This window comes from Idiotropiscis lumnitzeri, chromosome 19 (genome assembly GCF_059441095.1).
Source record: "Idiotropiscis lumnitzeri isolate Australia: NSW breed Sydney's pygmy pipehorse chromosome 19, RoL_Ilum_1.0, whole genome shotgun sequence".
In the NCBI taxonomy this organism is placed as follows: domain Eukaryota; kingdom Metazoa; phylum Chordata; class Actinopteri; order Syngnathiformes; family Syngnathidae; genus Idiotropiscis; species Idiotropiscis lumnitzeri.
The window spans coordinates 10,192,143-10,204,290 of NC_142409.1; the positions used below are offsets into that span (position 1 = coordinate 10,192,143).

A 12,148-nucleotide genomic window follows, 5' to 3' on the forward strand; every position below is an offset into this window, starting at 1 on the left:
TCTGCGCGTGCGCGATGTTGCTGGTGCGCAAGCGCCAGGTCAGGGTTGACAATCTCCCCACAATCGTGCAAAGCGGTGCGACGGCTAAGCTAACCGTCGTAACGAGCTACATGTGGAGGGTAAAACGGGAAGGCATCCCCGACCCCAACTCTGTCAAATCTCCCCGTGTCCGCCTGCTACGACGCTAAAAGTCGAGACTCGGTGGTGAAAATTATCCCCGTTTATGATGAAAGGGTGAGTGTCCGCTTTTCAAGACACGAATCGAGTCGTTCGCGGCTGCATTTTGTCACCGGGGGAGGAGACGGTGAGGCTAGCCAAATTAGCTAGCTTAGCCTAGCCCCGCTAAGCTATTTTTAACCTCGGTACCCGAGCCGGGGTGGGGAAAAAAATAAAAAGAAGCCCGCGACAGCGCCGTTGATGGCCGAAAGCCATCGCCGATTGCAAGCCGCGGCGTTTGGGACTGTTGCGGCTGTTTCGAACTATAGTAGCCAGCTGAGAATTAACTACGAATTTGAGCGGTTTTTCCCACACGTTATTAAGAGAGCGAGTGACGTAAACGTTAGTGTGCAGAAATCAGTCACATTACAATAAGAAAACCGAAATAGTTCATATTATATATATTTTTTTAAAAAGTCAAACGTTTATATTTGGAGTTCGGAACGTGGTCACTAAATGTCAGTATTGTCAAGCGTGCGTTTTGAGTCAAGAGGTTAACCTTGCATCTTGGTGGTTGCTGGTTCGAAAAAACGTGTGGATTTTGACCTGTTCTTTTCTCCAGCTTCTTCCACGTGCCTGAAAAATTCATTGGAAACCTTCAAAATGCCCATAAGCAGTAATTGTTACATCTGTCCTTGCACATCCCCAAAACATTTATGCGCCCTGCAATTGACCGGCGACCAGTCAAAGGTGTAACTCAGATGGCATAAACTCCAACTCACCCGAGACCCTAACGAGGACAAGCACTATAGAAAATAGATGGATGGGTTCAGCTCGCTCTTCCTCACCTTTCTCCTGCATTGTCAGTGGAACGGGGTGTGTGTGTGTGTGTGTGTGAGCGAGACAATGGTGAGCATTCACTAAGGCTGTTGCGTGCACAATACATTGGCACCACAACTGTTTGTCTAAAAAAAAAAAAAAATGACCTAATTATTTTAAGCAAAATTACAATATAGCAGAACTACTCAACACTCTAAAATGATGACCATCGTTTCAGATTATTTTTCTGTGGTCGCTTATACCTGGCCGTGGTGGAGTCATCCCCACCTGCACAAACAAAAAAGACAACACACTGACTGACTGAACCGATGCGTCGCCTCATGTCAGCCCTTTGACCGTTTTGCTGTTGTTCCAGTAGCCGGATCGAGCTCGGGGACGTGACGCCCCACAACATCAAGCAGCTGAAGCGCCTCAACCAGGTCATCTTCCCTGTCAGCTACAACGACAAGTTCTACAAGGACGTGCTCGAGGTGGGCGAGCTCGCCAAGCTCGGTAAGCCACAGCACAAATATTTTTACCTCCCCCTGAGATCTTACGAGCAATACATAAATGTCCATTGGCGAAGCATGGCGTATGAAAGGATTATTAAATGGAAGTTGGGGGCGTGTGCTCTCTTTTGTTTCCTTTTGCCTGGCAGCATACTTCAATGACATCGCGGTGGGGGCCGTGTGCTGCCGAGTGGACCACTCTCAGAACCAGAAGCGATTGTACATCATGACGCTGGGATGTCTCGCGCCCTACCGGAGACTCGGCATTGGTGAATCTCACTAATTAAAAAAATAATAATAATATATATATATTTTTTTGTATGTAGAGTCACAACTTCAAATTGTGTTTTGGCACCTGCAGGTACAAAGATGCTGAACCACGTGCTCAACATCTGTGAGAAGGATGGCACTTTTGACAACATTTACCTGTGAGTGTCCTCCCATATAATGGACGATGGGTTAATCTGTTTTCATCGTAAAAGATGTATTAAAATGAATCGCGTCCATTTCCTATTCCACACGAATAGCCGGGCAGGGATGAAATAAAGTGAGTGAATTAACAGCAAGCCAACTCGACAATCTCATACAGTGACACCCATGTCACTCCCCCGGCTTGTCTTTTAAAGCCATACACAAACGCAAACTTAAAGATACTCAAAAATAATGTGATGGCGACCCCAAGCAAGTCATCTTGATTCATTTCTTTTTATAAATTGTTCCACCAGTCACGTGCAGATCAGCAACGAGTCGGCAATCGACTTCTACCAGAAGTTCGGCTTCGAGATCATCGAGACCAAGAAGAACTACTACAAGAGGATAGAGCCGGCGGACGCGCACGTCCTGCAGAAAAGCCTGCGAAGTCCGAGCGCGCCGTCCAGCAGAGAGCTTCAGAAGACGGAGTAGGGTGGCAACGGGCGGACGGGGCGTCACCCGCTTTTCGGAAAAACCAGCACACCTGGCCTGCGCATAAAAGAACTGTGACAAACGACCCCACTCCCACAAGGATGCTTTCAAAGACAAAAATTGGGGAAGAAGGAAGAAAAAAAATTACTTGGCAAATGAATATCTTTGGATTGTTCCCCCCCCACACACACAGTTACTCATACAGCTGATTGACAAAGTGTTCAAAAGTGCACCTCTGATTTGACAACTTGGGTGTGGTGTTTGCAATGCGTACTTTGTGCGTGACCTGGTTTTGATGCAGTTCGAAAAAGAAAATGGGGGGAAGGGGGTGTTAACTATAGTTTGTGGTTTTGCAACGGTTTATAAGACCACACCTGATGGTTTGTGAGGGGCACGGGGTGGGGGGATGAATGTGTTCTCCGTTGGCCGTGAGGAACAGTTAACAAGGTGGTGGTGCATTCCGAATTACTTCATTTAAAACACATTTGGCTTTTGTTTTGTTTGGTTTCATTTTATTCGCGGAGGTGAAGCGTTTCAGAGGTTCTCCTGGGTTTGGGAAATAGTATTGAATGTCAATGCGCGCTTCTTCAAAGGGGAAACGCGCAATCTTTTGGGATGGAAGGCGACACGGCAGAGCTGGTCCCCCCTCACCCCAACAACTTCCTGCCGAGTATTGGCCGCTGAAGTGGTCCACTTGTGGTTTTTCTGAAGCGCTTGTGTGCGTGTGCACACGAGCGTGTTTCACCCCGAGGAAGCTCCGACTCCGAATGCATGCAAGGAGACTTGTGTCCTCTCTCTACTGTAGTATAAGCATGGTTTCTTTCTTTGAAGAATTTTATCTTTTTCTGGAGCTCTATATTGTATGACTTTTTAACGTCTAAATAAAGGAATTACTATTTGCAGTAAAGATGCTGTCCGTCGTCAAGAGACAAGTATAAGTTGTAAATCAAATTACTCACCCTTTTAAGATCAGAGATGATACAGACCACTGAATTAACTGTAAAGGATGAGCAGTTTGGATAAAGAATGCCTGGATTTCCTCTTTTTTCCATTTCCAGCGCTCTGGTTATTATGACACGTCTCCAATGCTGTATCAAGAAGCACACAAGCAAAACAAAAAAGACTTGAGGGTTTAATTAAGTATTCAAACAGTCTGCAAACCCTGAATTATATCCTCTGACCCGTTTTGTCTTAAATATCGAGAGGGCAAAAACCTGCTATACGGGTATAGAAATGTGGATAAGGTGTACGCGCATCCACACTGACCGTTTTTGATTGGCTGCTTCGACCATGCTCTGAAATCTCATTGGCTGCTGCCTTCCTAAGCGCCCGCCTCTTTCCGCAGCTCAGATTGTTTTGGGAGCTGTGTTGAAATAGCATGCTAGGTAGCTAACAAACAGTTAGCTTCTCAAACCTCTCTCTTAAGTTGTCGCAGGCACTGACACTTACATAAAATGTCCAAACTACAGGTGAGTGGGAACATGCCCTCTTTATAATAGCGTTTTGTTGGCCGAGTAGCGACGAGACGACGCTCGTTTTCGGCTTTAAAAGTCAGCTAGGCTAACTATTAGCAAGCTAGCCCGGATAAGCATAGATTGCTACTTACTTTGTCTTTGTATAAAAAGCGTGGTAACAAAATAAAGCTTGGGCACAATATTCAGCTGTGCATGTTTATTTTGTCACTCCGTGGCTACATAACCATACAAATTAATTTAAGGTTAGCTGCAATGCTATCTAAATCTTGAGGTTGTGGCAGAAGCACTGTGTATATTTTTATGGGGAAAACGGTTGTTTTTAATCCACTCTGAGAGAAAGAAAAGTTCTCCAATTTTAAAATCTTGATCTTTTTCTACACATGTAGTGTCATCGCGGATATTGTTGCGTTGCAGGGCGGCCACAGGAAGGATCTCAGGTCAAACTGGTGAGTGTGTTGACTTAGCCTGACAGGCGACGGTTTGGAAAAGGATGCCAGAGATGACAGAAAACGAGACAACTGGTCGCAAGCCAAAGTAAGTCTTATTTTAATGATCGCTGCTGTTGGAAAAAGACGTCCTGTATTTAATCAGCTCCGTTTCACAACTATTTTGCAGAAAGAAGAAAAACAAAGAATCCCACAATGCTGGTAAAATATTCAAATAATTAATAAAATGTTTAAATGTCGCCTGTGTGTACCATGCAGTCACTTATATTTTCTCTCTTGCATCCAGTGGAGAGGCACCGCAAAGAGAAGATAAATGCAGGGATTAACCGCATTGGCAATCTGTTGCCCTGCTCACAAGCACTTAAACAGGTAAAATGCATTCAGCTATTGTACATTTCGTGCAGTTCACTCACCCTTGTCTGCGTATGCAGAGTAAGAACATGATCCTGGACCAGGCCTTTCGCTACATCACTGAGCTGAAGAAACAAAATGACGCAATGCTCCTGGAAGGCGGAGATAAAGTCCAAGGTAAAGTTTAAACAGTGACAGAATCCAACAAATTCTAATGCTGATAAAATTATGAAAAGTGCGATTGTTTCTCTAAAACAGGGTTTGGGAAACAATTCATTTATTGTAGTTTTCTCGGTTCTCCATCTCTTTTTTTGAATGAAAAACACGTTGCGTTTAATCGAGAAAAGGCATTTATTAGAGCGGAGGTATTTTTGTGTCATCATATACAGCCTGTGCATGGGGAAAAACGGTCATGTATGTTCTCGGCTTTCACAGCGGAGGAGATCCGACGACTGCGGCGTCATTGCGAGGAGCTTCGCAAGGAGAGCGCCCACTACATCGAGCTCCTCAAAGCCCACGACATCAATCTCCTGGAAGACCCCACGGTCCACTGGAAGGGCAAGCAGCGCTGTGCCAAAGTGGCCAAAGTCACCCCCACTCATCAGCTGCCCAAGGGAATAATCGTCTATTCCAACGACAACGTGATGCGCCCCACGGGTAAAGAGGGCAGCCCCGGGAAGCAGCCCTCGGACACCCTAATCCTTCAGCCCCCCTCGGAGGTGAGCGCAAGCGTGAGGGTGAACGGAGCCTTGCTCCAAGTTACTTCCGCTACGTCGCTTCCCTCTGCTACGAGTATCGCCCAGTCGACGGCAGGCCTCGCGGTGGTGGAGCAGTGTGTGATTGAGAAGCCGCCTCAGCCGCCCTCCGTGTCCTACATCACGCTCCAGCTCCCGGCCGTAAACGCCGGACTTCCACAGCCGCCTGCCGCCCCCGCAGAGACCAACACAGCCCCGACTTCAGCGTCTCCGCTTCCGCCGCCCGTCTCCTGTCTCGCCACAATAAATCAGACTGTAAGGGACACCAACCTCAGGAGCGTGAGTTACTCTGCCATCCCCAACAGCCAAGGCCTTCTCAGAGCGGGGGGGGCGGCGGGTAGCACGCAAACCACGTGGACGACACTGCAGATGGCAGGCAACACAGTGCAGCCCGTCTGCCAGAGTCTAGGTAGCACCGCCCAGCCTGTCCACCAGGTGACGGTGTGTCCCGTGTGCACCAAGCCTCCTCCCGTTCAGCCAATTCAAATACAGATGCAGGCTCCTACTGTCCCTGTTCAACAAGCCCCGATTACCGCGCATATCCAAGCAAGGCCGCCCCAGTTGCGACCTGCCATCCCGGTCCTCACCCCGCAGCCTCAGTGCGCCGTACTACCGCAGCCGGCCATGGTGGCCCGCCCCGCCGTCGTTTCTCAGCCCCAGCCGGCATCGATCATTCCCCACGCCCCGGCGGCGCTGATCCCTCAAGCTCAACAGCAGGCCACCGTGCTGCCCCTCCTCCAGACCATGCAAGTCCTGCAGGTCAACCCGAGCGGCGCGGCCGCCACGGCGCCGCAGAGCAGCAACAACCCCAGCGTGGTCATTCTACAGCAGGCCAACTCTTGCCCGACTCAGCCGGTCATGAGAGAAGAAGTGAGCAACCCGACGCCCTGTCAGCATATCGTCATCATCCAGGCTCCCAATCATGCGCCGCCGGTCCCTCAGAAGCCGAAGCTAAGCTTGGTGCCTGCCGCGGCCGCTGCCCCTTCTTCAATCCCCGCCACTCATACACCCAACAGTTCAACATCGACGTTTCAGAGTGTGGGCGGGAAGCAGCTGGTGCACATTCTCCCGCGTCCGGCGCAGGCTCCGGTGAGCCATTCATCACAGATGAGCCAGGCGTCCTCCGTAGTCCAGACGACCCCGCAGACCATCACTGTGAACGGGCAGGTTTTCGCCCTAAAGCCCATGAAGACTTCGGACAAAACCGCTTCCCAAAGTACAATCCAACTGGTCCAGCCCACCACCACGGAGGAACCAACCACAAACGTGGCTCTCAAGAGTCTCGGGGCCCTCAGTAGTCTGAACCAGAGCATCTCTCAGGGCCTTCCGCTTAGCATTTCGAGCCAGAACAACATCAACAGTGGCCCACCTCCGGCTGCTCCATCAGCAGTGGTCCAGCAGAAACGACAATCTCCTGCTCCCGGGAATGTCCCCGGAGCCACAGTGGTCCTGCCTGTCCAGCAATCAAAGGCGCCTCTCCCGAGCCCGGTCAAATCGGGACAAGCGGCGAGTGCGCCAAAGGCCGGCGGAAAGAGGCTGCGGACGACTCGCCATGCTAAGCGGTCAGCAGCGAAAAGGACCAAAGCAACTAAGAAAAGCGAGCCCAGACAGGCGAGCTCAGATGAAATCCAGAGAGCATCTCAGGCCTCAGACATTCCTCCCGTAGCCGTCACGACGGCACCTGCTGAAACCGTACAAAATGTCACTTCCCCACAAAGCCCAGCGAAAACAGTTGTTAGCGTTACATCCAGCAGCCCGACTGTATTTAGTCAGCCCCGGCCACAAAGCGTCAGCTCGGTAAGCGCAAATCCCGACGATGTTATTTTCAGTCAAGCTAACGCGAGTGTTGCGGCGGCCGCAGTTGCAACCGTCGGCGCCACATCAGTCACGCCTTCAGTGAGTGCAGCCGTGGCCACTAATGACAAAGCGGCTGCAGCTTCAAACGGCGGCTCGGCCGTAAGCAAGCCTGTAGAACCTCAAGCGACCAGTGCCGCCACTCACATGACGCAAACTAACTCCGCTCTCCCCTCTAACGTGTCTAAACCAAGCAGAACTGTTGTCACTGCTACGAGCGGCAGTGATGTCGTGAATAGCGCGACGACGACTCACGCTGAATGTCCTGCTTCGGTCTGCACCACAGCAGAACTCCCCACAACTCAGACAACACAAGCAGTATTTTGTCCCCAGCGACCCAACAACATTGACCCGCTGCCTTGCAGTAAAGAGCCCACTTCTTCATCTGTCGCGTCCACAACCTCAATTCCATCATCGTCGGTTAGCGCTTGTACGACACAGCAGCTCGACTTGAACATCAAACTTCCTCAGCCTGCAGCGAAGACCAGACAGGCCCAAGAAGAACGGCCGGCTACAAGCTCAGCGGCACCCACGTCTGATCCAACACAGAAGAAAGACTTTGTGTTATCGCACGGGGTGTACACTAACCTCGATGATCAATCGATGGAGCCCGCTGTGACGGACTCACCCTTGTCCACGGTCGCTGGGGGCGGCAGAGGCTTCTCGGTGGCCTCCATGCTCCCTCAAGGTCAGGGCATGAGTGCCTCCTCAGGCTCCTTTGGAACGTTTACCTTCACGTCAGAGCAGGCTGAGATGCTCGCCTTGGCCATGTTAGAACAGGACAGTCCAGGGAGGAGGGCCGGAAGCTGCGTCGGGAATGACGCGGCTCTGGCCGCGTGGCAGCCGTCAAAAGGTCCCACTATTAAAGAAAAAGCCCCCGCTCTGCAACAGACGAAAGTGACCAAAGCCGTAGACGCAGTTAAGCCTCCAGTTCAGGCTTCTGTCAGGGGACAGGTTGGCGACGCATCCGTCAGTGGCACCGGCGGGGTGAGGCTTCCGCAGAACCCGGCTCATCTCATCACCTACTCCCAGTCTCAGTCCCTCTCCCAAGTCCAGACTCAGAGCTCAGCTCAAAGTGGCACCGTCGAGAGCTTGAGCATCAACAACCTGATCAGGCCCAGCTCCTCTCAGCAACCCTACCCGAGCTCTCCCAGTCTGGCAGGCCAGCAGTGCTCGGTGCCCTCGCCAGCTGCCGCCTCGGTCCACATTTCCCAACCGTCCAACAACACGCTCTCGCCCTGCTCAGGTGCCGCCCAGCTGAACGAGTACGCCCCCATGAAAACGGCTTTGATGAGGGCTCAGGCGGAGCGACAAGTCAAGATCCTCTCCAAGCGGCAGGCCCAGGAGGAAGCCATGCTCAACACCGGGAAACGACCCAAGCCGTGCCCGCCGCCGGCGCCCACTGTGGGCCACATGGACGTGAAAGGAACGGACCACGGGCAGATGATGGTGAGACAGCTGCCTCCCACGTCCTCGGCCATGGCGAGGCTCAACTCCGAAGGCTCCCTTTTCTCCACAAACTCTTTCATGAGCACCGTAGTCCGAGCCACGGACGCCCACTGTCCCCCTGAGCAGAACCAGCCGGGGGTGCTCCACCCCCCTCAGGGCCATTCGCAACATCCCGCCGCCCAGCCCGGCCAGCACCTGGGAGGCAATCTTTACATGAAACAGCAGCAGCAAGAACAACAGCGACATCACTTGTACCATTTACAACACCACCTGACCCAGCCGGACCCTGCGCAGCGCCACACGCTCCACCAGAGGGCGCTTCAGCAAGAGCAGCACGCGCAGAAGAAGAGAGGACTGGTCCGAGGCAGCCAGACCGCTTCGCCCGCCGCCGTCGTCGCCATGCAACAGAAGCAGCATCACCTCGAAAAGGCCGCAGTCCAACAGCAGCACTCGCGTCCGCAACAAGCTCCGCATCAGCAACACGCGCCGCCACCGCAGCAGTCCCACCAGCAGTCGCAACAGCAGCACCAACAGTCGCATCCGCAGCAGCACCAAGCGCCCGCGCATCAAACGCAGCAGCACCAACAACACCATCAGCAGCTGCAGCAGCAACAGAACTCGCATAGCAGGCACCAGCAGCATTTGCAACAACAGATACAGCAGCAGCAGCAACAGCACTTTAGACATCAAGAGAAGAGCTGCGAGGCGCAGGCAGCAGGCGCCAGAGCCCACCACAACAACCACCTTGCACAGCAGGACCACCTCAAGGTTAGTCCGCACCCACATTTTCAAGCATGAACACAAGTTGTCTAATAAAACCAAACTGGGCTGAAACATTTTCAAAAACAAAAGAAAGCATCAATTTGCTTGATAGCTGAAAGCACTGACGCAACTAGAAGTCACCACCTGGTGGCAGTGTTGCTCACTTCTACAGGTGTCTTTTTAAAGTAGAGCGGACTTACTGTAGTTATCATTGAGGCCTTTTGAGGACAATGAGAGCAAATGGGTGGATGGACAAAATGAAAACCTAACAAACCTAAATAATAAAAACACACTGAAAATGACATTTCTAATTAACTGACATGAAAAACAAAGTTTTTAATTTGTGTGTCTCGCCTCAGCCTGGTCAAGATCACACTGCCATGCAGAGGATGATGACGTCGAGGACTCTGGATCAGCAGCAGCAGCAGCTCATCTCGCCGCCCAGCAACCCGGCGTCGCGTTCGTCCGAGCTGACATGTGCGCCGTCTCGCCAGGAGCGCCACCGTGTCTCCAACTACTCCGCCGAGGCGCTCATCGGTAAAAGCACGACGAGCGCCGATCAGCAACAGCGCATGGCGCACCATCTCCAGCCGGGTCGTGGCGGCACTGCGCCGGAGCAGGGCGACCTGCGCGGCTACATGGACGCGACGGGGCGAGGTAAAGCCAACGTGCCGCATAACCCGCAGGGTCGACTCCCCTCGGACCACCCAGGGCCGGCCGACGTTCAGAGGGTGTCGGAGTGCCCGCCGTTCAAAAGCATGGCGGTGGGACCAGGTGTGCATCAGCTTGCTGGTTTTGAGGCTCAGGTTTCGCGAGGCAGCGATATGGCCCCCAAGTCGCAGAGGGGGCAGCAGCAGGGAACCTTCCGAATGGCCGTCGGCCCCCCGGCAGATGGTAGGAACCGCAGCGCGGGCGGCTATGCGGGGGTCCACATTGGACCGCAGGGGGCACACGTGGGACCGGCGCTGCTGCGCGAGCAGGAAGCTTGTCACCAGAGTTTCATGCAGAGCCTCCTGTCGCCTGAGGGGAACCACCAGAGGGCGGCGCAGTGCTGCCCGCCCGTCAGCATGGAGTACGCCTCGGCAGACATTCAAGCCAAAGCGTCAAGCCCCAGCCAGAAACCCCCCGCCATGAACAAAAGCCACATTTCTCAGGTCAACGCCAATATGCACGGCAGCGTGCGGGCGGCCCACCCCGTCGAGCCAGGCCGCCCCTCGGCGCCCTCCAGGCCGCCCGTCAGCCAACACTCACGCCACGCGCCGCCCGCCAAGCTGAGACCAGGCGAGCGTCCCCGCTCTGGAACGTTGCGGCCCGGCAACCCCTTTGAGCCCGAGGGCCACCTGCCCCTCCCATCTGGCGGCGGCGTGCTACTGGGCCGGCCGCAGTCTGGGGGTGAAACGCGGCGAAGCGCCATTGTCCGCTTCATGCCGGACGGCACTCAGGCGCCCGGCGACAACAACATGGTGGCCGAGCAGCACCTGGCGCAGAACTTCGGCTTCCCGTTCATTCCTGAGGGCGGCATGAACCCCCCCATCAATGCCAACTCCACCTTCATCCCGCCTGTCAGTCAGCCCAACGCATCCTCGCGCACGCCCTCCCTGCTACCCGTCGAGCCGCAGAACACCTTACCCTCCTTCTACCCGTCCTACTCGCCGGCCGCCCACCCCAGCCTGCCGGGCGACGTCACCCTGCAGTACTTCTCCAACCAGATGTTCACCAGCCCCAGCGCAGACAAGCCCAGCGCCCCGCCGCCCCTCAACAACCGCTTCGGCTCCATCCTGTCGCCGCCGCGCGCCGTCGGCTTTGCGCAGGCCAGCTTCCCACTGCTGCCTGACATGCCGCCCATGCCCATCGCCAACTCGTCGGGCATCACGCCGCACATCTCCAACTTCAGCCTCACCTCGCTCTTCCCGGAGATCGCCGCCGGGATGCCCGCCGATGGCTCGGCTATGCCCATGTCGCCGCTGCTGTCGCTCGCCAACGCATCCGCCGCCGATTCGGGCAAGCAACCCAACAGGCCGGCGCACAACATCAGCCACATCCTGGGACACGATGGCAGCTCGGCCGTGTGACCTTGGAAATGGCAACACGCAGCGTGAAAGGGGCTATTGTTTACGCGATCACATTTGTCGTCATGATCATTTCAAAGCTTTTTTTTTTTTTTTGAAGGATGTGCTTCAAGCTTTTTCCGCAGCGTTATCGGTTTGTATGTAAAAGAACAATCCAGTGTATGTTTGTATCAATAATTCTTTGGTTTTCTATTTGTTGATGAAACCTGCTGCGTTAATGTGTTTGACTAACTTATCAGGTTGTTCTGTACAGAATCAAGACTGTTTTGTAAATACACACGTTTCATATCAGAAGGTTAGATTGTGTATTTGTACATAAAGAAAATTGATTAATAAAGTTTATAAGGAGATGTTTGAAATTTCTGCCTGCTGAAAGTTTGTCTTGCCATCAGGTGGCGTGCGCCCCTGCGCCATAAAAAAATGTGATTTAAAATAAGAACTTTAGAGCTCTTAAAACGTTTCAAAATGGTTACTTTTTTAGACAAAATTAAAGGATTAAAAAAAATTAGTTTAATAAAAAAGTGTATATTGTACATTAGTACTTAGTTAATTTTATCTACACTATTTTTAAAATTAAGAGCAACATTTTTTTAAATAGAA

General features: G+C 52.7%; 2 protein-coding genes across 4 annotated transcripts; both read left to right on the plus strand.

Moving 5' to 3' along the window:
* The first annotated feature begins 1 nt into the window (after position 1).
* Positions 2 to 3,294, plus strand: naa50 (N-alpha-acetyltransferase 50, NatE catalytic subunit). Of its 2 annotated transcripts, none has more exons than XM_088282525.1 (5): positions 2 to 234; positions 1,355 to 1,488; positions 1,634 to 1,753; positions 1,846 to 1,912; positions 2,210 to 3,294. In XM_088282525.1, exons 1-5 carry the CDS (start codon positions 224 to 226, stop codon positions 2,385 to 2,387), a joined length of 510 nt encoding a protein of 169 aa, XP_088138651.1. In that variant the 5' UTR covers positions 2 to 223; the 3' UTR covers positions 2,388 to 3,294. The 2 variants fall into 2 exon arrangements, with proteins under 2 accessions (XP_088138651.1, XP_088138650.1); XM_088282524.1 differs by having other exon boundaries at positions 4 to 234; positions 1,352 to 1,488.
* Positions 3,295 to 3,707: 413 nt separating this feature from the next.
* usf3 (upstream transcription factor family member 3) lies at positions 3,708 to 11,901 on the plus strand. Of its 2 annotated transcripts, none has more exons than XM_088282520.1 (7): positions 3,708 to 3,856; positions 4,277 to 4,396; positions 4,478 to 4,509; positions 4,595 to 4,677; positions 4,740 to 4,836; positions 5,095 to 9,485; positions 9,839 to 11,901. In XM_088282520.1, the coding sequence occupies exons 2-7, from the start codon at positions 4,353 to 4,355 to the stop codon at positions 11,549 to 11,551; spliced, it is 6,360 nt and encodes a 2,119-aa protein (XP_088138646.1). In that variant the 5' UTR covers positions 3,708 to 3,856; positions 4,277 to 4,352; the 3' UTR covers positions 11,552 to 11,901. The 2 variants fall into 2 exon arrangements, with proteins under 2 accessions (XP_088138646.1, XP_088138647.1); XM_088282521.1 differs by having other exon boundaries at positions 3,735 to 3,856; positions 4,249 to 4,396.
* Positions 11,902 to 12,148: the final 247 nt, after the last annotated feature.